The sequence below is a fragment of the Nanorana parkeri genome, unplaced genomic scaffold (assembly GCF_000935625.1).
Source record: "Nanorana parkeri isolate BGI_ZX_2015 unplaced genomic scaffold, ASM93562v1 scaffold239, whole genome shotgun sequence".
Lineage (NCBI taxonomy): Eukaryota > Metazoa > Chordata > Amphibia > Anura > Dicroglossidae > Nanorana > Nanorana parkeri.
Genome location: NW_017306507.1, coordinates 295,616 through 319,026, shown reverse-complemented (window position 1 = coordinate 319,026; position 23,411 = coordinate 295,616). Strand labels below are relative to the sequence as shown.

Here is a 23,411-nt window from a genome sequence, read left to right as displayed (position 1 = left end):
TGCCGGGCGGAAGCGACGGGGGAGGGGCGGGTACAGCTGGCTCTGCCTCTAGATAGGCAGAGCCAGCTGTCACTCACGCAGCTGGGCGGATCCAGATATAATTGTCGGGATCCGCTTCAGCGTCTCAGTATACCGCGAGCTCTAGCTCACGGTATACTGAGCTTAGGGTGACGGGAGGACGCTAGTTTGTGTCCTCCCGCTACCCTAAGGAGAACTATGGGGAAAAGCCCTAACCCCATAGTTCTTCTTTAACCTCTACTTCTTCTTGGACCATTAAGTGGTGGATTCGCTAGTGTGCGTTTTATCATCGTGTTGAAACACTTCTTTCTGATTCAACTTTGGGAAAAATGGTCTTTCATTAAGCACTTTGATGCAGTATGTATAGTTGATTTGATGACTGTGAGCTGCCCAGGCCCTGAAGTAGCAGAGCAACCCCAAATCATAACATTTACACCACCATGCTTCCCAGTTGTTGAAAATCTTCTACTAAAAACACGCTTACATGACTGTAGAGGGGTTTACATATTAGTAAGCAATTATGTTTTAGCTTTTACTAATCTGCTATAGTGGAATACCAACTTGCGTCCGATCACAGTCACACTTTTCATCTATTTAGAATTCATAAATGAGCTTAAGACTATAAGAACTAAACATTTTCACTAAGCTGGTTAGTAGGTTACGGACAAATGATCCTGTGGGTTTCATGTCAAGCAGTGACTGTCAACACAGATGTAACTGCAGCTACTGGTTCCTGATAGCAGCGGGATGCTGCCGACAACCCCACCAGTTTCCAAAACAATAGTGTGGACAACAAAGTACAAGAAGAGATTAGTGAGAAAAAAAGCTTGAACTCAAAATGGTTGTCACCATGGCCAAATAAGTTACTTGTAACCTGGGACACTGGCAATACTGGACCCTTAAGTTAAATTTGTTGAACCGTTCCAGATATGGTAATACAGATAAAAGTAGTTTTTCAAGTTTATTGTAAACTTGTGCTGTGCCTATGCACTGTGTAAACTCAAGTCGAAGCTTACAGTGTTAAGGACTCTCCCCACCCCATGTCACAGTGCTGGTATAATCACAAAGCAACAGTGCTTGGACATGAGGAAGGGTAGTGAGTGACATGTTCACTTATACTAGATATTTCTCTTGAGTATGTGCTGTTGGGAAAAGGGAACTTAGGTGGGCCCATTACTTTGGAAGGAATGGGCAAAACCTGTTTTTACTTTTTTTTGTCATTAGTTAAAATAACCTGTTTAACACGTAGGGATTATGTATGTAATCAAAGCATTCTTTTACTTACACTTCATCACAGCAGTTGGACATTTTTTCTATAGTAGTCATATCCTGAAATTAATAAAGAAAAATGTACATTAACATAAACATATATGCTTATGACTGAACCAAAAAATTAAATAAAATTACCATATAATATTTAGACACACCCACAACACATACAGAAGTCACCAGTTGTCCTTTTATGCATTTAGTTTAAAAAAAAAAAAGAAGGTCTTTACACTTGCATTGTAGGATTCATTAAAATATGGATAACACGAATTTAAAAGTAAAATAGTCAAACACAGTGATGATCTGGTCACTTTCAAATGTGAGGATCAGAACTGTAATATGAAATTAGCTATGCAGTAAAACCCTAAAGGGCCTGTATACATGAGTGTTGGTTTTAAAATGTAGGTCAGCAAAGTCCCTTTACTTTAAAGAACTCTCACTATAGACTATTTTCCTCATCCTGCCCCCAAGTGCATTTAGCACTTTGTTTCTGTGTCGATTGGTGCTTTGGATTCAGAGCTAGCATTGTCTAGAGTGCGCCCCCTAACCCCCACCGCTGTCCGAACACATAGCTCTGAAGAAAATAAATACCCAATTACTTGAGTTTGACAGTACTGGTTTTCGGGTCCAATCGCTTGCCTGGGACCAGAGCTACAACAACTCATGTAGGGAGAGGGGGGCATGTCAGCACACAAACAGTATTGAGCTCCAACACAATCACAACAGAGGGGAGTACACTGCAGCTGAAGGGACATCTCAAATTACAAATCTATCTGAACACACTGGCATTACTGAGCTCAGGCATGACCACAGCAGTCCCTTTCTGCTGTGATTATGCTCGAGCTTAATGCTTTTTATGCATGCTGACATGTCCCCCCTCCCTGCTAAACTTAGACCTGTTCTCCTATTTCTGTTTCTTTCTCTCCTCTGCTGTTATGTGTGCCTATCTGAACACAAAGATATACATTCCCTCAATAGAGGGGGCAGTGCTCAACGAAGGGGTGGAAGGAACTGGGCTGGGTGTGAACTCCCCAACAGGAAAGCCCAAAAATCCAGCTCCATAATGGGGTGGAGCTCACAGGCAATAGCAGAGAGAGATGAGATTTTATGGAGGACTGTGCAGCATTTCTTTTCCAAGGCAGAAAAAAAAACTCTTTACAGTTGAATCAAGAGAGCAGCACATAATCTTTTATACCTCACAAGCCAGCTTCTTTAATGCTGTGGATGACAGTTCTGATGCTGTGTTTGACCTGTCTTAGGGGCAGCAGGACCTATTGAGATGCATTTGAATTGCAGGGAAAGCCTTTTTCTGCATTTTGTGTTTGAATGCATGCATCTGAGCAGCACTGTGTTCAAATGCAAAAGGCAGTCTCAGACTATGCACATATACAAAAGCCTTTACAGTAGTGCCAGCATGCCCCGAATGTCTGTCTGTCTGGAACCCTAGAGGCCAATCTGGTGGGATGTTCTGGTATAATTTAGCATTTGTAGATCTAAAGCTTTATTCAGTCACAGAGATTTGTATACAGCAGCAACACCTTGAAAATTCTTCCTTAGCATTTTGAACAACTTGAAAACCTGCACACTGTACTCCTTGGTTACACAGAGAACATAAGTTATAGTAATACATTTAAGGTCAGCATATGGCAATATAACCATTGTAGAAAATCTGGATTAAAAAAAAAAAAAAAAAAACAGCACCAAGACCAGTGCTAAATGCTAGGCAGAAGTTAAATCAATTAAAGCTCCAGACCTATAAAAGTATTCAGAAGACCAAAATGCTGTTGCTCATTACATCAGGATTAGCACAATCTCAGCAACAAATGAGATCTGTCCAACAGCACCCCAATGTGTGGCTACAGATAAAATGAAAAACAGTCAGTCATGCACTGCAGGAGGTCAACCAGTGCTGGAAATTTCACACACAAGACTGCTTATAGAAAATGATAAGGAATGTAGAAAGCCTATTTAACTCATCCACTTCTAACAAGATAACTCATTCTACCTGCGATTTCAGATAATCACATTAACAGCACATTACATTCACTTAGTCAATAAAGACCCAATTAATCAGACAACGTCTTTAACGCTAAGAGCTTATTCACACTAGAGAGGTTTTCCTCAGTATACAGAAGCATGTTGAAGAAGGTGTTTTCCATGCATGTTATTGCATTTACATGAATTTTAATACAGGTTACTATGCTTTTCAGGCTAAATAATCAGGCCTCTTGAAGCACTCAGCTGCAGCACATGTGCATGATATTAAACCATGTGTCCGTATGTTGTTTTCTAGCTTTTAAAATATATACAGTAGACGTGGTTGCTCTCGCCAGTAAATGGCACACATATATATATATATACACACACACACATACATACATACATACACACACACACACACACAGAGGGCATGAAAAATGTTAGGGTGTCTCACCAGTCAAAAATGTCACCAGTCAGCATGACCGGACTATAGCCTTGCAATTTATGTTAACATTTTTGGGGACAGATAGAGCTTTCTTTTGGAGGTATATTTTTTACTATATAATTAAAAAAGTACCGTACATTTGGAATACAAAAAAGTTTCCCTACGTTATGTCATATTTTTGGTAAAACATAAAAGATGTGGTCACGTTAGGTAAATAGACAGCAAACATGTGAAGCTTTAAAATTGAGTGCGCCCGCAAAATCGCAAAAAACGACCACACTGAAAATTGGCCATAGGCGACGCTTAAAATGCTTTTACCGCTCATCAGTTTAGTGTTATCAGTAATTAATGGCCCTAAAATGATTGCTCTCACACTGACGATCATGGTTATATGTAACATGTGCGGCACAATAGGCGCAATCGTTGTTTTTGTACATAGGCACACCTGACGCAAATCTGCATGTGTAATGCTTCTTTTTTTTTTTACACAGCTTTTGCATTACTTTTTTTTTTTAACACAACTTTATTGCTAATCACATGGGGGGCTAAGAAGCCTCCTATGAGATAGCCAATTTACATGACAGGTCCTCTTTATGAAGACATCAGGGGTCTCCGAGACCCCTAATGTCACCTAGGAACCCCCAGAGAAGCGTTTTAAGAAAAAAAAAAAAAAAAAGGTTATTTTGAAATTGATGGCAGCAACATGTTTAAAAAGAGTTGGAAAATCTTCGGCTGCAAGCTCTGTAGGGCATTCAGAGAGCGTCCGGCGGCCACTACAGCGGGGATTCATCCATCCATGCCCACAGGTTGAACAAAAAAAAAAACCAGACCCATGTATACCCTTACCTAACCCTGAACTGTCATCTAACCCTTAACTTACACAAACATGGGGTGAATATACAACTTCATGCAAATGGTGATGTTTTTAATACAGGAACCCAGTGCTGTAAGGACAAAGTGCTGATCACTAAACCCTCCTACACAGTTACAATGCTTCATTCTGACAAACTTGCATTGTGAGAAGTCCCAATGCCTGTTTACGTCAGTGTGGCAATGTCAACCACCTCTTTATGACCTCCTCGCATTCCTACTGGCCCACAGGAATGTGCAGGAGGTAACAAGGGAGGACAAGCTTAGGTACCATCAGAAGTGCTGACGATTTGTTTACAACACATAAAGGGTATTAGAACCACTAGGAACCTGCACTTTATACCTTCAGTAGGACTTTTTTTTTTTCTTTTATTTGATGACCGATTCTCTTTAAGGCAACATGAGCTCTGCCAAGCCTAATGGAAAACGATTAGAACAGGAATATAAAAAAAATAAACACCAATGAAGACCTCATTTCACACATGCTGCCCAACTAATGAAATTATGTCATTTACATAACAGAAACAAATCATGATAATCCTTTACAATTAGGCTACAGATTAGTCTGTTTGAAGGATGTAGTCAAACTGAAAACATCTGGTCATGTTAAGAGGGAAGAAGGGCATTTTTAACTTTTAGGAAATAAGATTACCAGAGCCATTCATTCCATACAAGTGCCTGGGTAAAGTCTAATTACTTTATCTGGGTTACATATAATCTTCCTGTGCAGGCTGTATACAGCAACATGAGATGGGAAGAGATCATTTGTGGAGTCACCCACCCAGAATAGTCCTATACATATTTTTCAAATATTCATTTAGCAGGGTAGGGCTACAGATTGTGCTTTAGTTGCAGTGGAGAGATCAGTCATTTTTTGTATATAATCTGGGAAACGCAGACCTAATGTAAACCCGTCATGAAAACAAAACTGGCAATGCCATTTCTGCCTTCTTCTAAAAATGCTGGTTGTTTAGCTGCCAAGCTGATCCTCTGGTTTACACACTTGAGTCACCGACCTTTCTGGTCTGTATAGTTGTTTCAGGTCAGCAACTCAGACAGTACTGAAGGCAAAAGATCAGCATTACTGGCAATAATGTCAGCTTTCAAGTGGAGGTTAGCAATGTTAGCCCCTGTGTTTCTTTGTATTCTACTGAATATTACAACTCTGGTCCAGGTCCACCCACCACACTCCAACACGACTCCACTCCAAGAGGATATTAAACATTTAAAAAGAGAAAATTTGTTAACTAATGAAGGTAAAAATCTATGTTAGTGAATTGAGCCTAATATGTAATGTCACCAACATTCAATATTATATTTATGTAAATAGTCGCAAGAATATAACTTCCTACAAAAGCAAATTTAAATCAACAGTAAATTTAATTACACCACAATACAGAGTGATACAGTGCACCTTCCCCCTATTTCCAGCTAACACATTCCTCCTGTGTCACCTATACAAATTGCCCTGATGTGCACCCTCCCCACTATTTAGCTGCCACAAGTCCCACCAAAGCCATCACAATTTCTATACTTCTAATGCCGGTATAAAGAGAGCTAATCACAGGCAATTTGTGAATAATGAGAAGATGTGGGTGGGTTCTTCCTGCCAGTTTTTATTGACATGTACCTGCTTGTTTATCACCATTCATTATGTGGGAAGACTTTGTAGGTGAATTTTTGGCAGGGATAAATGAATTAATATTACTTTTTTTGCATACTTGAAATATTTTTTTTAGCAATCAAAATTCCTTCTTACCCCTGTCTACCTGCACCTCGCAGACTATAATGCTGCCTGGGGAGGCACAACTTCTTAATATTAACTGAATATGCGGTCATGTTATAGGGGCATGTATAGGGGAGTAAAGGCCACGGGAGATGAAAACAGCAGGTCTGCTTGGTGGTTCTGATGTGATGTTACCAGCCGTGCCCGTTTAAAACTACAAGGATGTGGATATCAGTCCAGTCACCCCGCACAGGGAGGACAAACAGTGGTGACTGGCCATTGGAATATAAAGCGCCTGCACAAAGGTTGAATGAAGTGCAGGTTTAGGGATGGATTGCTAGACTTATATAGTAGGAGGGGGGAAAAAAGAGCAGCATTAAAAAGGTAGGACTACACAGGTCCTATGTTTCTAATTAACAGTTATTCTACATGAGACTCAGATATTAGTCTAAATGTAGCATGAATTACAAACTTTTCCTGTGCAGAACTTCTTTTTTTCCTTGTTGCCCAATAAAGAACTGTACATACCTGTGAAAATGGACACTGTATACAGATCTGTGGTGACATCTTTAACTTTGGCTGTACAAATCTACTCTAATGTTTTTAAGTAATGTAGGGACCTTTAGACAAATCCTAACAGTCAACCAAAAAGTCAATCAAATGATTACAAGAAAAAAAAAAAAAAAAATACTCCAGAAAAAAATGAGTTTAAGGTTTCTCTACAATTCTAGCACACACCATATATATTACTAACATGGTACCCTACTATAAAACATGAAACAGCAGTGTCACATTTTTCATTTTAAGTCACTTAACATTTTAGACAGAATGTCCAAACCGACCAAAGATTTAATTTATCAACATGATTAATATAAATGAGACCAGGATTAGACTTATGGTCCATTAATTAATCAAGGCCTACCTGGAGAGATCTATAAATCACAGGACAGCATATAAAGCCAACTGCAAATCTAAACATGTGTTAAGGGTATTGCTTCAGCTCACAATTTTGAAACAAGGCTAAGTTGTAACTCTAAAAAGGTCTGTATTTGGACATCTGCTGATGCTAATAATTTTAGCAGACTTGGTTTAATAATAATTAAATAAATCAATCTAAAATTTAAATATAACATTACAGTATACTGTATCTAGCAGTACCAAAACCATATTGACTGCACACTACAACGCAGGCACCAGATGGTTTCAGCAGCTAAAGCAGAAAAGTATTTTGGTACCTGCACTGCAGTGCTGGAGACTGTCAGTACCGTTTTGGTTATTTGGAAAGAATGAACCATTTTCATGATCTTTAACCAAAAATCTGTATTGTAAAAGTCCACTGGAGTCATCCACATAGCCAATATGGAACATCATTTTTGCATCAGTGCGTTAGCTTTATATCACTTTGAAAAAGCGGTGGAAAAATTATCTCCAAAGCCCCACTGCCTCATGGTCCCAGTAGCTTTGAACTGCAAAGCCCAATGCAGAGAGATGCAGAGCCAGCTGTCAAGCAATATTGTCGGGATCTGTCCTGGCTTTAAGCACGCTGTCAGCACATAGTGGGACTTTGAGTTTACAGAAGGACAGTAGTAAATGTCCACCTGTGACCCAAAAGAGAACTATAGCCAAAAAAATTTTAACCATAGTTCTTTTAATATGCAGCTGTGAAGAAATATAAGGATGCCGAATAGTAACACTTATAAAGCCTTCTTCTATTTTTGCATCATGTAAAGGTGCTGTAAATAAGTGTTATAATATATTGCTGTGTGATACAATCTCAACAGGTCCGATAGTATTAGGTAGGCATATTATGAGGGGAAGACTGATTATCGGATCTATGGATAAATCGGAACTGATATTCACATATTTATTCAATATCGGTCAAAATGACTGATATTACCGATAATAAACAAACACTGTCCAAATTTCAGCCGCTTCTTGAGGAACCGGCCGAAATTTGCTCAGTGGGTGCCGTTATCTGGTCGGCATCCCTCGAACAGCTCATCGAAGGAGGCGGTCAGAAGCTGACATTGAGCTGCCATTCCTGTTCGAGTATTTTGACAGCAGCCGGTGGACCATTAATGTTCCTTCAGGTCCTCCTCTGCTGATCGTAGGAGCCAGTCAGAAGCCGGCAGCCATTGAGCTGCCAGCCCTGTTCAAACATTTTGACAGCGGCCGGTGGACCACTAATTAGTTCTCCTTCAGGTCCTCCTATGCTGATTGACAGAAGCAGTGGGTGGGTGCAGTAGCCAGCCTGCTATTGGCTATTCCAATTTGTAATAGTCAATAGCAGCCTAGCTATTCATTCCCATGCTGTCATGTTTGACATGACATGCTGATGTTTGTCAACCATTTGCTGTTGTACATAGAGGAAGGCTGCAATGTAAAGACCAAAAGTATAAAGTGTCTTTATGCCTCAAACAGAATATCAATATAGACAATTACTTACTGTTAGTATACCAACAACCTGTGTATAGAACAGGCTGCACATGCCTCCAAACATGAGAATGCCCATAAAAGTCGATATTCTGAGCATTGCTAGCTCATGTCTAAAAACAAACACATCCTGCAAATACACAAGAAACAACTGATTAATGCAACACTATATAAAATCAAATTCTAGGAAAATATATTTATGGACATTCAAAACATACATATCAGCATTTAGCAAGAGGTGTCTCAGAGTTAACAAAAGAGAATTCTTTTTAACCGGTAGATCCTGCTACTTGATTCTAGCAAACGCTTCTGGTATACTGTAAGAGTCAATAAAGTGTTTTTCAACATACCCACTCTTTTCACTTTTATTAAGATAGTGTGACAGAGCTTGTATGATATATACAGTATTACAGCATGCATGATATATACAGTATTACAGCATCTATGTTCCATATTAAGCCCCATTTATAAGCAATTAGCAGAGCAATTCACCCTGTGAACATTTATATTAGGCGAACGGAGGCAAAAAACAAAACAGTCTTAGTATATTTCCTTTTCAAGTTGAAAGTAAAATTCAGAAAATACTACATTATGGCCACTAGATGGAGTCGAGAAGCATTAAAATAAATACTTCCTAGGTTCCCCAGCTCCATCTAGTGGCCATAATGCAGTATTAAATTACATTTGACCAGATACAGAGCAGGGCATTTATTACCGAGGGACATGAAATGGGGAGAATAAATATGGAAAACCCGGATTTAGTGAAACCTCTCGTTCTTAGAACAATATTCAAAACAATTTTACACATGTGCAAGAGGCAAAGGGCATGAATCCTGAAAACGATCTCTACATCCTAGAAATAAGGCGGCTTCTAGGGAATGCTGCGTCTGAAATCAAGGCTGTTCACAGACATACACAGTAAGGCCTAGAATATATATAGGAATAGGTTTAGACTATAAATTCATTTTTTTTGTTATATAGGTTTAATTTTCTGAACCAATGTTGATCCAAGTTCTGCCCTAATACCATTAATCACATGCATTATGGCAAGTGGTGTGTAATTATCTACAATGCTTATATAATCATGCTGTACAGTTTATCTCTACCCAATTTACGTTGCCAGAAAAGATCCAATGCACTTGCCAAGTAACTCTCTGACGAAGATGTCTGTGTGTCAGGTAAATGTGTGAAATTAAGCTTTGATGGCACGTGCGGACAGCTCCAGTGCTGGCTCGCTATCTTTGTAAGCCGATTACATTTTGTTCTTTTGTTCCTTGTATGTTAAAAGTTGATAATATGCCAGATGTGGTAACGCAGCAAAAAAGTGGAAATTAATGTCATGCAAATTCTAATATATGTACAATTATATAGAGTAATTTACCATGCAAACACAACTCAACTTGCTTTTACGCTACTTTAACAAATGAATATCATCTCATGATGAACCCAAGCTTTATTATTGCATAAGCATCATGAAAAAATGCAGCATGTAGGAGTTTTGTGTCTGCTTTACGCCTTTGCTGGAAGCTGCGGCAAAATGTATGGCAAAGCTACGAATGAGACACCCTATATAAAAATCATTGCAACAGTCAGTACAAGGAAGACACATTCTTCCAGATTGTAGGAGCCAGGCTTGTTTGGGTAGGTAACCAAATAGCCGTGCAGAGCAGACTTTCCAACATAACATCCAACACACAGCTAGATGAAGTCATTGTGATTATGGACTTTCCATCCCCTCTGGTGGTAATTAAAGATTGATTTCCTAGATTCATTTCAAGGAATATAGATTTGCACACTATAACCTCCCCATGCATGAAACAATTATTGTAGACTAGGTCCACACTCAAGGTTTGCCATAAAAATCAGTAAGTCATAAATATAGAAAAAAGTTAAAGTGTATGTAAATACTAACAGGGTTATTCACAAAAGGGTGAAGAGTTTGGAGGAGGCAGGAGAAGTGAAAAATCTAGGATAACATAGCTGAACTGGAAAGTGAGCTGAATTGGAGAATTTTTCCAGTTCAGCTATGTTGTCCTAGATTGTTCACTTCTCCTGCCTTCTCCAAACTCTTCACCCTTTTGTGAATAGACCTGTAAATCTATGGGTCAGCTTGTTTGGCACCATGTCTTAGTGCAGTGGTTCTCAAACTGTGTAACATCAGGTCCCACATTTGTCCTTGGTCATTAAGTCGTGACCCAAGTTGCACTGCAATGGAACGCACAGCATTGCGGTACTGCGTGTTCCGATGCGTTCAATAGAACTGTGGGTGGGAGGTGCATTTGGGGTGCCATTCAAATGAATGGCAATGCACTTTTCACACATAAACGCGTGGTAGGTGCGATTGCGAAGTACAGTGCGCTAATCGTATGGGACTGTGCGATTAACGCACTGTACTAGTGTGAATGGGCCCTCAAAAACACACAACCACAGACACAATCTCACACACACACACACACACACACACACACACACACTGCAAATAAAAAACAAAAACGTTTGTTCTTTTTTTAAGATCCACCCAGTCTCCCTACCTTATGAGAACTGGAGTGGATCCTTAGCCTGGGGTCCAGTGTGGGCTGCTGTACTGTGATGGAGCTCCATCCATATGTGCATTGCTTGTACAGCTCCCTTGCACGCCCTGTATAGGTGTCGAGAGCCAGTATGTTACATCACAACGGTCCAGGCACCTCTACAGGACGAGCGAGGGAGCTGTACAAGCACTGCAGATATGGATGGAGCACACCATACCTCAAGCTGACACTCGGCACCAGGCAGCATATTTTGAATGGCTGCTTGGCACAAGAACTGACAGTGCTGTGCTAGGGGGAGGCTGGAGGAGCCTCTCACCTAGAAAAGTGGAAGGCACACGGGGGCCCACTGAACACAGTCTATTGCTATGCCTGATGAAGGGACCCTGTGTGGCCCCGAAAGCGCTTGTGTAACTGACATGAGTTTGCAATAAAATCTACGAACTTTGATCCTATAAGGATTTGGTGTGCTGGTGACGTTTCTGCAATCCACTGAACACAGGGTCGCAACCCACTTTTGGGTCACAACCCACCAGTTGAGAACCAAGGTCTTAGTGTATACAGTTTCATTGAGCCAATTGTTTTTGTGAATCTGTTGCAAAGTTTCCTGGAGATTCTGCCAGTAACAGCACTTCTTGTTTCAAGCTGACAACGACAAGCCACTGCATCACAATTAATTAGTAGCATTGTTGTCAGCCTGCCGTACATGCTCCTTTAATTGGCCATTGGGCTGCCTATCTGATCGACCTAATTGCAAGACCTTAAGTGAATATTGGCATTGTAGGCAGTTGTGTTTTTTGTATGATTTAAGCTGGCAGTACTTACTGAAGAACACTACAGCAACCTCCTAAATCAACTTGATACAGAATTTCAAAATCCTGGGCACCAGACTGATGTACCCCTTATTGGTGATCAATACACAACAGGTAAGTGTACCCATAACCGTTTGATAGCCATTATCTGATTCCATACCAATTGTAGTGTTTACAGGTACATTTAGTGATGGAGATAAAGTGGTGAGGGTTTAAAATCTGTGTCAAGTTTTTATTTGCTGTCCGAGTCCTCATTGGGGAGATTTACCCTTTCTCTTTTTGCCAGGGCAGAAAGTGGAGAAATCTGAAATTTTAAGGTGTCATTGGGTCAGGAATTAATCGAAATCTCCCAATGGCGACACTAGTTTAAGTGACGACTGTTGAAGAAAACTTAAGGAACTAAAAAAGGAAAATGGAACACAGATTGCAAAAAAAAATTAAAACTGTGAGTGGTTTTAACCCTTCCCACACTATCCTATAAAGGTTTTGCTTTAGATACAAGTTAATGGGATACAGTTACTGGCACTGAATGAATCAATCATTCACAAAACATTTTTTCAACAAAAAACAATCTGCCAGCCCTTGAAAAGCGGCAAAATGTATGGTATCCTTTGAGGCCAAAAAGTAACAAGTAAAAACAGATACAGCATACAATAGAAATTCAATCTTAAAAACCCTCAAAGTCTGCATTGTTTTACATAAGAGATATCTCCAGAGGTAAAATGACTGAGACGGATAATACAATATTGCCCTCTGCTGTTCAATTTTCACTCAGAACACTAAATGAATAGTTATATAAAGGGATTATACACAGGAGCTTAGAAAGAGCATTTAGAAAGCAAGGCAGCATAGGGAAGAGGCTTGGGGGGGACCAGTCACACAGAGAGGAGAAAAAGTCTGCAGAAAGTCAAGTATATCACCTTCTTTAACATTCCCTATGAAAAACAAGGAGTAACTCTTGCATCAGGAAGGAGGATCCAGAGCAAGGGTAAGGGTCTCCCGCAGTTCAGCTTTAAGAAATAGTCAGCAATTGCAGCTCCCGCAGTCCTGTCAGGCATCTTATAATGTTGCAGCACTAAACATTTTTGTTGTTCTACACAAAGGCAATCTCTATAAACTAAATGAGAAAAATGGAAGAGAGCATTAAGTAACAACTACAATTTGTAGAGGTTATTGGTCTCTCCTGCCATAGAACCAGAACGGTCAGCATTATGCTTACTCATTAAACAGTGACCAATTTTTGGCTACAACTATAAAATGACTGTAACTGGCAATTCAGCTACAATCCATTGACAGGAGCATGAATACATAGCTAAACGCTGCCAAAGATCAATCACTAAGCAAGTCCGCTACAAAAAACTGTTGGCACCACTGTTACAGCAGCTCCAGTGAGTCGGCATTCTTCAACTTTAATGGAAGAGACTTAGTAGCGGTTACAAAATCATTAGCATGATATTCCTCCCTGTGCATAAAAATAGACCAACAGGGATATTCTACCCCTGAATGCAAAATTCAGCCCATAGATCTGAACTACATTAAAACTGTGCAAAGATACATAGCCTTTCTTTCTGAAAACAATGGTTGCCAATATGCTGATGCGGAGTCGGTGACTAAGAACAAGCACAGATATGAGGAATTATGGGGCAATTCAATAATGTTGTCATGAAAGATTTATGATGCTATTGTTGGAAGGGTGTAGCGCCAAATTCATGTAGGCTTTGTAATAGGTTCTTTGCTTTTTCCGACAGGTGCGACAAGTAGTTCTGGTTTACAACCCTTTACTAATATGTCGCTATGGCTGTGACAAGTTCATTAACATACACCAGCAGATGGGAGATGAGATAAATGGAGGCAAGTAAGAACAATGTCATTTTTGAGTAACAGGCCCCCTACCCGGAACAGGTTGCTTTTGCTCTGTGGGTTGCACAGCCTTCTTGGTTCCTATGATGCTGCCGAGGACACAGCAACCTTGAATGCTATGACACTGTCGGCCGCACAGCACCGTAATAACCAAATGGTGCTATGCAGCTGACAGAATCATAGCAACCAAAAGACACTGTGCTGCCAAAAGCATCACAGCAACCAAGGACAATGTCTGGCCTGGGGAGCCTAACATGCATGGAGCAGTAATCAAAAGAAACTCATCACAAACCTGACCGGATAATACCCTCAAGTATCAGATGGGTGCCAGATGCCTCCGCAAATCAGTATCAATATGAAGAGGTCACTCGCACTCCAGCTCAAGTTCAGTCAATATTTTATTGACCTCTGTGGTGTGATAATATGGCGATGTTTCGGAACCCGTTTGATCCCTTCATCAGGTAAACAAAGTCACTCTTTGTTTGGCTGATGAAGGGACCAAACGGGTTCCGAAACGTTGCCATGTTGTCACACCACAGAGGTCAATAAAATATTGACTGAACTTGAGCTGGAGTGCAAGTTACTTCTTCATATTAACATCATGCATGGAGGATAGATTGCCTGTGACACTCTAGCCTCAGTACTAACCCCCCATGCGACAAATTCATGTACCGGTTTCTGACAGGTACATGAATTTGTCTCAGGCATCCTCATTTATCTTGTCATTCTAAAAATAAACCTTCATACAAAACATACATCTTGCCCTTTTTGGATAGGGTATACAATTTTCCCTCGCTTGTTGGCACAGTACTGATTTTTTTTATTTATCCCCCCACACTTTTAGCATCACAAGATACTGTACATATTGGTAACCATACAATACATGCATATGTCCCAATGTTTATCTCTTTAAATTATCTGCAAGCACAGGAAAATACCTTTCGATGTGCTAGACATCCAGTTTGACCCCAACGTTCTGTTTGAGCTAACAAAACTTCAGTGCTTCTGCCGCACTGAGATCACAAGCAGTGTTACCAGTTCGCCTCTACTTAAATTTAAAGCTTGGGGAAATGTGAATGTATTGCACAGATACACTGAATATATATTTGCCCAGACATACTGTACACTTTCAGCATCTCTCTCCATTTTCCAATATCGGTACTCTCTTAAACTGTAGTAGAATGACATGTTGCGGAAGCTCCTTGCAGGTTATGTGGCTTTTACAGATATCTGCAAAGACATGCAACTGAGATCTCTGGTGGCAGAGACCTAGCAGGGCTGAATGCCGAGTGCGGATGTTAATGCATGACCACACATGACTCCTGAAGTAGGTATATCTAAATATCTATGCTCATGTTGTCAGCTGGTCCAAGCAGTGTAAACATTTGATCAAAGAAATGGCTTTAAATGTTTGTCATTGATAGAAAAAAAAAAAACTATTCTATATTTATAAGTAGTATGATATGAAAAGGTTTCCTACCCAGTTAATGGATTTTAAAGGCATAAAATAGTAGTAGTGGCAGAAATCCAGAATGAGAGTGTAACCACTAAGGAGCTGAGTGTAAAAGCAGAGCTGGAGGAACAGCCAGTGATTGTCTTCTCCAACACAGTTGTTTATCCTGTGGAAGACACAGAAAAACTCCTGGAAATAAATTGATGATACATAAGATCTTATACAAACTGCTGGTGAAACGATACTCTTCAATTCTCATAGGGAAGATGATTCAGAGTAGTCAGGAAACGTTATACAATTAAAAAGGTTTTGTTGATGCAAATTCTTTTTTTTTTCCTGGGCTTAAACGCAATTTTAGCCCCCTCCAATCCAAGTTTTTGTTTCTACAACCCCATTAGATCTGTATATAGAGCTATATTTATTCTAGGCAGACTGAGGAGGACAGATCTTGTGTAAAAGTAGCATTTCGTTGGAAGCTTCAAAGAGTAAAATTAGAGCTGTGAATTAACCTTTACAAACTAATTGATGCCATTGCTCCCTGCCAAGATCTGGTGTCATACTCACCGACTATGCATGTGGTTCGGAGTCCAATCTACTTCAAATGTTTTATTTTGGTTTTCTTCCCATCTACTGCAGGGGTGCCCACAATTTTGTGTGTTAAGATCTACTTTTGAAATGATGAGCTACATGAGATCTACCAATGAAAAAAAAATCTCCCTCGCTCTCTCTCTCTCTCCTGGCTGTCTCTCCTTGATCATCCTCCTGTCTGTCTTTTCTCACTCTCTCTCTCCTTGCTCATCCTCCTGGCCATCTTTCCTTGCGCTCTCTCTCCTGGGTATCATTCCTCGTTTTCTCTCCTGGCTGTCTCTCTTCCCTCTCTTGGCTGTCTCTCCTTGCTCTCTCCCCTGGCTGTTTCTACTCTCTCTCTCTATCTCTCTCTCTCTCTTTCCTGGCTGTCTCTGCTTGCTCTCTCTCCTGTCTGTCTCTCCCCGCTCTCCCTCTCCTGGCTCGCCTTGTTGTATTTTGCAAACAGTGTAGTGCAATTGGCTATTCTTTGATGTAATACTTTGTAATGTAATGTAATGTAATACACTTCAACCACCAGTATCCACCAGAAAGGTGTCAGGGAGCTGGGCTCAGCAGACTCAGGCGTATAGGTAATCATGTGTGCACAGCGAAATAAATATACCAAAATGGAATAAAGGGGCCACCATTCACACCCTTCGTGATCTACCAGCATCAGCTTTGAGAGCTACTGGTAGATCACTATCTACCTAATGGGCACTCCTAATCTACTGTATATCCAATTTAATTAAAAAAATATGTAACACGTCAAAAGGGTTCGTAGAGCACCCTTGCTTATCAGTTCAGTAAACACTGTCAGCCCAGATGGAAGCTGAAATAGCTGAATATGTAACAAATAGACTAGAAATCTAACTGCTAGCAAGACAGAGGACTGCATTTTATATACATTCATGTGATAAAACCATAGAATGCAAGGAGGGTGTACTTTCTTTAAGTATCAGGGCATAAAAAAAAAAAATCATCTGATCCTTAGCAGGTCTTAAAATTAGGTAAATACAACCTCAGATGAACAATACATTTCACACTGTGTCATTATTTATTTACAAAGATAAAGCCAAAATGGAGTAGTTATGTGTGAAAAACTAAGGCTAGGTTCACAATCGAGGCGATCCGTGACTGCGTGGCAATTGTGCACAAAACTGCGCGGATTGCCGGGCGGTCACGGAATCGCCCACCATAGCCAATCGAATAACAAAAATGTGTCCAAATAACGAATTGTTTCGAACAAATTACACATGCTTTGGTGCAGAGTAGTTTATGGTGCAAGTGTACCGTGATGTGCTGCAAACTGAGGACAGCTTTGCCTGTGTCAGGAACAAGTGTAAAGCTGACCATACACCTATAGATTATCTGCAGATTTTCTATGGTCAGATAGAAAAAGTGCAACAGATTCCTCCATCTACGCTAAACTGTGTGTATGGAGGAATCTCCCACTGGGCCAAGCTTTAGTATCTCGCTAGTTGGCCCCGCTGGCTGTCAAAATACCTGAACAATCTGATTGGATGCAGGGATTGTTCAGGTATTTTGACAGCCAGCGGGGCGACTAGCAAGATACTGAAGCGTGGCCCAGTGGGAGATTCCTCCATCCACACAGTTTAGCGTAGATGGAGGAATCTGTTGTTCTTTTTCCATCTGACCATAGAAAATCTGCAGATAAACTATAGGTGTATGGCCAGCCCAAGGGTTGGCAATGCATCCAGGAAAGCAGTGGCAGCCTCTATAATTCTCACAAAGGTTTCCTTTAAATGTCTCCTAATGCCAGTGTAGTTGGCTACATTACCAGACCCCTGTGTATTAGGTGGGTCCAATGTCATGTTCATGTTTGTCTCTTTCTAACTAGATAATAATATTATCTCACAGCTCCACTTGTCACTGGTAATACTACTGTGATCTATAACTGTATGTAGACTTAGGACAGCATTGTGCTGCGTTTATTTCCTCTATAACCTTTCACTATTTCCAATCCGTCATCAATTATTGAGTACATTTCTGAGTATAGTCTGGTCATTACCAAGGACAGTGGTGATCCATCTTTCTGACACAGTGCCCACATCTACTGCAGTGGTGAGAGCGTTTTGGTCTCATCATGTTGCATTTGTTACATAATTCCCAGAATTCTTTTTCTAGAAAACAAAAAACAAAAAATTAGATTCTAAAAACAAGCTAAAAAGCAAAGGCTTAAATGGAATTTGTAGTCATTAATTAGAAAGGCAAACAAGCAAATGGGCCTATAATGCTAAGGTGGCTGCAGTCATTAGAGATGTCTGCAGAAAGACCTTTCACTAGAAATGCTGTTTAGTGCTCAGGTCATGCATGCTTGGTAGGTTGATGTCTAATGTCTGTAGGCAGACTGATGCCCCCATTCAGTGCTTTGGGCACTCTCTGTTGTCAGCATTAAAGTGTATCTAAACTCCATAAACAAAAATGTAATATATTGGAGCTTATCAATCCTTAATGTGGTGGCTGCATTAGTTTTCCTATTTATTTTCACCTGGTGATCTGGCCAGTAAACATAATTTCTGTCTTCGGGTGGCTCCACTCTATGGAGGAGCAACGGAGCCACCCTTGGGCAGCAGCATTGTCAGCCTGTGGAGAGGGTAATGTTAGCTGCAGTAGCAGATTTAGATGGACTTGACAAATTAAATCCAAACTCCTGAGGCGTGTTCAGTTGCTCAGCTGCTGCGAATGTGGATGCAGAGTGCCGAGTGTGATGGAGAAGGTGGGGACAGAGCACCAGCGGCCATTTTAACTGTGGGCACACCTGGCAGCGCTGGAGAAAGGTGCCTAAACCCCGATTGAGGAAATCAATTCAGTGTGGGAACCTCTAATTTAATGTTTTGGTGGACGAGCACACCAAATATTCGATGGAAAATTGTATTTATTCAATCAAAAATAGGGATGCACCGATGCGGATACTAGTATCAGTGCCAATACCAAGTATTTGGGCGAGTACTCATACTCGCCCAAATGCTACCGATGCCTATCCCGATACAGGAACTTCTGGTATCAGGAAACTGGACAGCAAGTCATTACACGCTAACCGGCTTCCTGATTGGCCGCAAAGCCGGCTCCATGCTCCCTCGTCACCAGGGATTGTCAATCAGGTAGCCGGGGGAGTGTAATGACTCGCCACTCGGCTCCCTAATTGGCCGAGAGGGGGTAATGAATTGTCTTCTAGCTTTTTGATTGGTAGGGAAGCTGGCCAATCAGGAAGCCGGGCAGCAAGTCATTACCCGCCCCCCAGCTTCCTGACTGGCCAGAAAGCCAGGGCCATGCTTCCTTGTCACTTGGGGACAAGGTAGCATGGAGCCGGCTTCCCGGCTAATCAGGAAGTCAGGCGCCGCGTAGGTTTCCGACCTATCAGGAAGCCAGGTGGCGAGTCATAACCCGCCCCCCAAATTAATGATTGGCCAGAAAGCTGACTCCATGGTTCCTTGTCACCTGGTGACGAGGGAGCATGGAGACGGTTTCCTGGCTAATCGGGAAGCCAGGCAGCGAGTCATTAGACGCTGCCCGGCTTCCTTAATGGGACCTCCGGTATCGGTATTGGCGAGTACCAAGAAAAAAAATATCGGTACTCGATACCGAAAAACCAATATCGGTGCATCCCTAGTCAAAAATATTATCCTCCACCATTTTGCTTAGCACTGTGCAGCCAAAGCATTCAGTGAAGCTGCTGCAGAACTGCTACTCAGAGCTTGGCTAAGGAACTGAACACGCCTTAGCTCACACCTTTTAAGCAGTTAGAATAACTGTTGTTTTTTTTACCTTAAGGCCCCGTTCACATATAGCGAATTGTCGCGCGATATCGCGCATTTTTGACGCCGCGATATCGCGAGAAGTCGCCGGCCAATGTTATTCAATGGAGCTGTCTTAACTCCATGTCGCTCGTCGCGGTCGCAAGTCGCTTCTACCGGACCCTTTTTTCGGCGGATTTTGCGCGATTTTGCTTTTTTTCTCGCTGGAACGTCGCCCCGAAAGTCGCGCTATCCCGGCCGTGCGGATCCGCTGCAAAAGGTATGTCGCTAGGTGTAAATGGGGTCTTAGGGATAAAAGTTGGGATTTAAAAGGAAGTTAAAAAAAATAAGACTTAATGGCCGGATCATCAGGTGAAAATAAATGAAACTAGCCTAAAAAAAGAAAACCAATGCAGCCATCACATTTAAGGATTGGTCAGCTGTAATATATTTTTGATACTGGGTTTAGATACACTTTAAGTAAACTGTATGGAGTTATTTGCTTTCATAAATATGGACAGGAAAAAAAACAGACCTACACTACATGTTTAAACAGATACTACGTAGCAACGTAACCACTTGTCAAGTCACCTTATCCGCAGCACACGGAAAATAAAAGGTGCTGCTAAGGAGATGGCTTCTAACAGATGGTCAAATTGTTCAGCAGCATACAATAAAAAGAAAACCTAAACTAGCTTAGCCATTAGGTCCATGAGGAAATAACGTATACAAAACATGCAAGAAAAAACTAGTCTGGCTGTCTGTCATTGTCTTTTATAAAAGCAGGAAATACACAACCAAGACAGAAACTTGATTTCACAAGCAAATTGGTTAAAACACGTATTTTTCCACAACTTGGCAGCAGACTGAAAACCTCACTTGCATATTAAATGGTATGTATTAAAGACAAATAAAATGTACAGCATTTCCTTGTTACATGGAATGCTTTGAATCTATTGTCAAGCATTATTTTGCTAATTATACAATTGTATTGAGCATAATAACAAAGTTAAACCCAGCAGTTTCTATGGTGATAAAATTGATCAAACACGACAGAACACCCAGTTCTATCCAGTCTGCTTGCATGCTTCGTTGTTCCTAGAAATGTGCACATGTTCACAGCATATTCATTTATTGTTCAAGCAACAAAGGATGGCCCTCTATTCAAGTAATGCAGCAGAGAAGGCTGGCAGCATTGCATCTATGTGTATACCAGAACTGCAACTCTATTTGCAGGTAATAGTGCTTCGCAAGAAACTTTGTAAATGACACCAGACAATATAAAATTACGAAATAATTCACACACAATATCCCGATACCACTTTTTCAAGACCAAATACAAGTACTGTGACTCATGTACTTGCCGATACCAATTACCAATACTTTTTCTTAAAAGGGACATGTGACATGTGACATTTTTCTAAAACAATACAGACTAATAATTTTAGGGCAGTTTCTCACCAGGGCTGCGTGCATTGTAGGTGACAGGTTCTCTTTAAGGTGACATTAGGGGTCTTTTTGACCTCTAGTGTCACCTTTCCACTTCACTGGATTCCCTGAATGTAAATACAGCAGGCAGTGGCTGGGAGCAATAGCCAGCCTGCTATTGGATATTTTAAATTGCAATAGCCAATAGCAGGCTGGCTATTGTACCCGCCCACTGCCTGCTGTCAATCAGCAAAGGAGGGAACTGAAGACAAAGTTCTCCATCAGGTCCTCTCTGCTGATTGACAGCAGGCAATGGGCGGGTACAACAGCCAGCCTGCTATTGCAATTTAAAATATCCAACAGCAGGCTGGCTATTGTTACATATGTCCATTCCTTTTCCACTTGATGAAACTGTTTGCTTTTGGTGATATATCTCAGTGTCAGTTGTCTGTGCTCCTTATGTGTTTAATAATACCCTCACCAGAGGTACACAGAAGTTTTCCCTCTCAATGAAAGAAGGGAAGGTCCGTTCTGTGTGGAGGCAAGATTTACAGCGTCTCTCCTCCCCCGTGAACATACAGAACGGACATTCTCTTCTTTCATTGAGAGGGAAAACTTCTGTGTACGTCGGGTGAATGCATTAATAAAACAAATAAGGAGCACGGACATCTCACACATTGTGATAGAAATCGCCAAAAGGAAACAGGTTTCATCAAGTTGAAAAGGAGGGGACACGGAAGGACGGAGGAGCAGCAGCAGCGGAGGTACAAGAGAGGGGGGGGCGCGGGGGAATTCAGAGTCCCAGCCATAGTCTCTTCTCCCCACTTGTGCTGCCTACAGGAGGTCTGTGAAAGGACACAGACCGCTGCAGCCAGCACCAGCAGGGAGAAGAGACTGTCCACACAGAACACTTAATGCCAGCCCTGCTGTCACACTTCCGTCCGGAGAGGTCAGAGTGAAGAGGGAGCCTGCGTTGGGTGGAGAGGTATTCCGGGAGAGGGGCTATGCGGGTCAATGGCCGAAGCTAGTTGAAAAGAATTTAAAGGGCTGGTATTGGCTCTATGCCTTGGGGCATTTTCAGGAGTACAAGTACTCCTGAAAATGCCCTGCATTGGCCCCCATACTAGTATCGGTACATCCCTAATATCTATCTATCTATCTATCTATCTACATACACTATAGATATATATTGAGTATTGTTTTCTGTCAGAATACAACTGCATACATTTATTTCTTTAAAATCAAAACAATGCTGCTGGCTTTACTCTCATAGGGCCTGCCCACACATCATGTGTAGGAAAAATGCTTTTGGGAGAGTTCTGGGGGTGTGCTTATGTCAGTAGGAACTGAAATCCAAGGAGTTGCTCCTGCATGAATTGTACATGCCTTTTGATGATATAACAGGGAGTAAGGGCCAAACACTTCTGCCTTCAAGATAATCTTTTGAGGTTCCTCATATTAGTGTACATAAAAGCAACCAATTTATTTATTACAGGTATTTATATAGCGCAGACAAATTTTACGCAGGGCTTTATATAGTTGCACATTCACATCAGTCCCTGCCCTCAAGGAGCTTGCAATCTAAGGTCCCTATCTCACATGCATACATACAGGGCCAATTTAGACAGAAGCCAATTAACCTACCAGCATGTCTTTGGAGTGTGGGAAAAAACAGGAGTACCTGGGGGAAACCAGCGCAAGCACAGGGAGAACAAACTCCTTGTAGATAGTCACCTGGCCAGGATTCCAACCGGAGACCCCCAGTGCTGCTGAGAAGGAGAGGATTCCAATGGCCTGATCTACAAATGTCTGGGCAGCTTTATATAGTGAACCGTGGGCAGATAAGTAAATGCACTATGCCACTTACACTGACCTGCGTGAACCTGATCTAAGTGACACCCAAATCCTCTCAGCCTACCCCTTGACTTCTCTCCAAAAGGTGCTGCCAAGGAATCACATCAGAATGACAAGGTGGCCACAGATCCCAAACATCACATTAGGGGATTTAAGAGGCATATCCAGTACATGGTAGGTCCTCAGCTAGTAATACTTTTACAATAGTGGGTATACCTGGTAAGCTTAGATGGCACTTATACCGCATAAATTCAACATAACAGTGTCAAGTTTTAGCAATTACTAAAGCCTTTGTTATTTAAAAACTATTGATCGCTTGGGGGAAAAAATTTGTATACACCATTAGAGAGTACTGTTAATAAAATTGGCAAAGGGGTACGAGGCAGAGAAGGCAGAACAGTAAAGGGGTACAT

At 41.2% G+C, this 23,411-nt stretch overlaps 1 protein-coding gene across 1 annotated transcript in view; it reads right to left on the bottom strand.

Moving 5' to 3' along the window:
* ZDHHC21 (zinc finger DHHC-type containing 21) overlaps positions 1 to 23,411 on the bottom strand; it is a 44,342-nt gene that overhangs the window by 2,768 nt on the left and 18,163 nt on the right. The window contains exons 4-7 of the mRNA XM_018556482.1: positions 17,991 to 18,102; positions 15,422 to 15,560; positions 8,755 to 8,871; positions 1,304 to 1,347 (exon numbers count right to left, since the gene is read on the bottom strand). Coding sequence (XP_018411984.1) covers positions 1,304 to 1,347; positions 8,755 to 8,871; positions 15,422 to 15,560; positions 17,991 to 18,102 — 412 coding nt within the window. The remainder of the gene's footprint in view (positions 1 to 1,303; positions 1,348 to 8,754; positions 8,872 to 15,421; positions 15,561 to 17,990; positions 18,103 to 23,411) is intronic.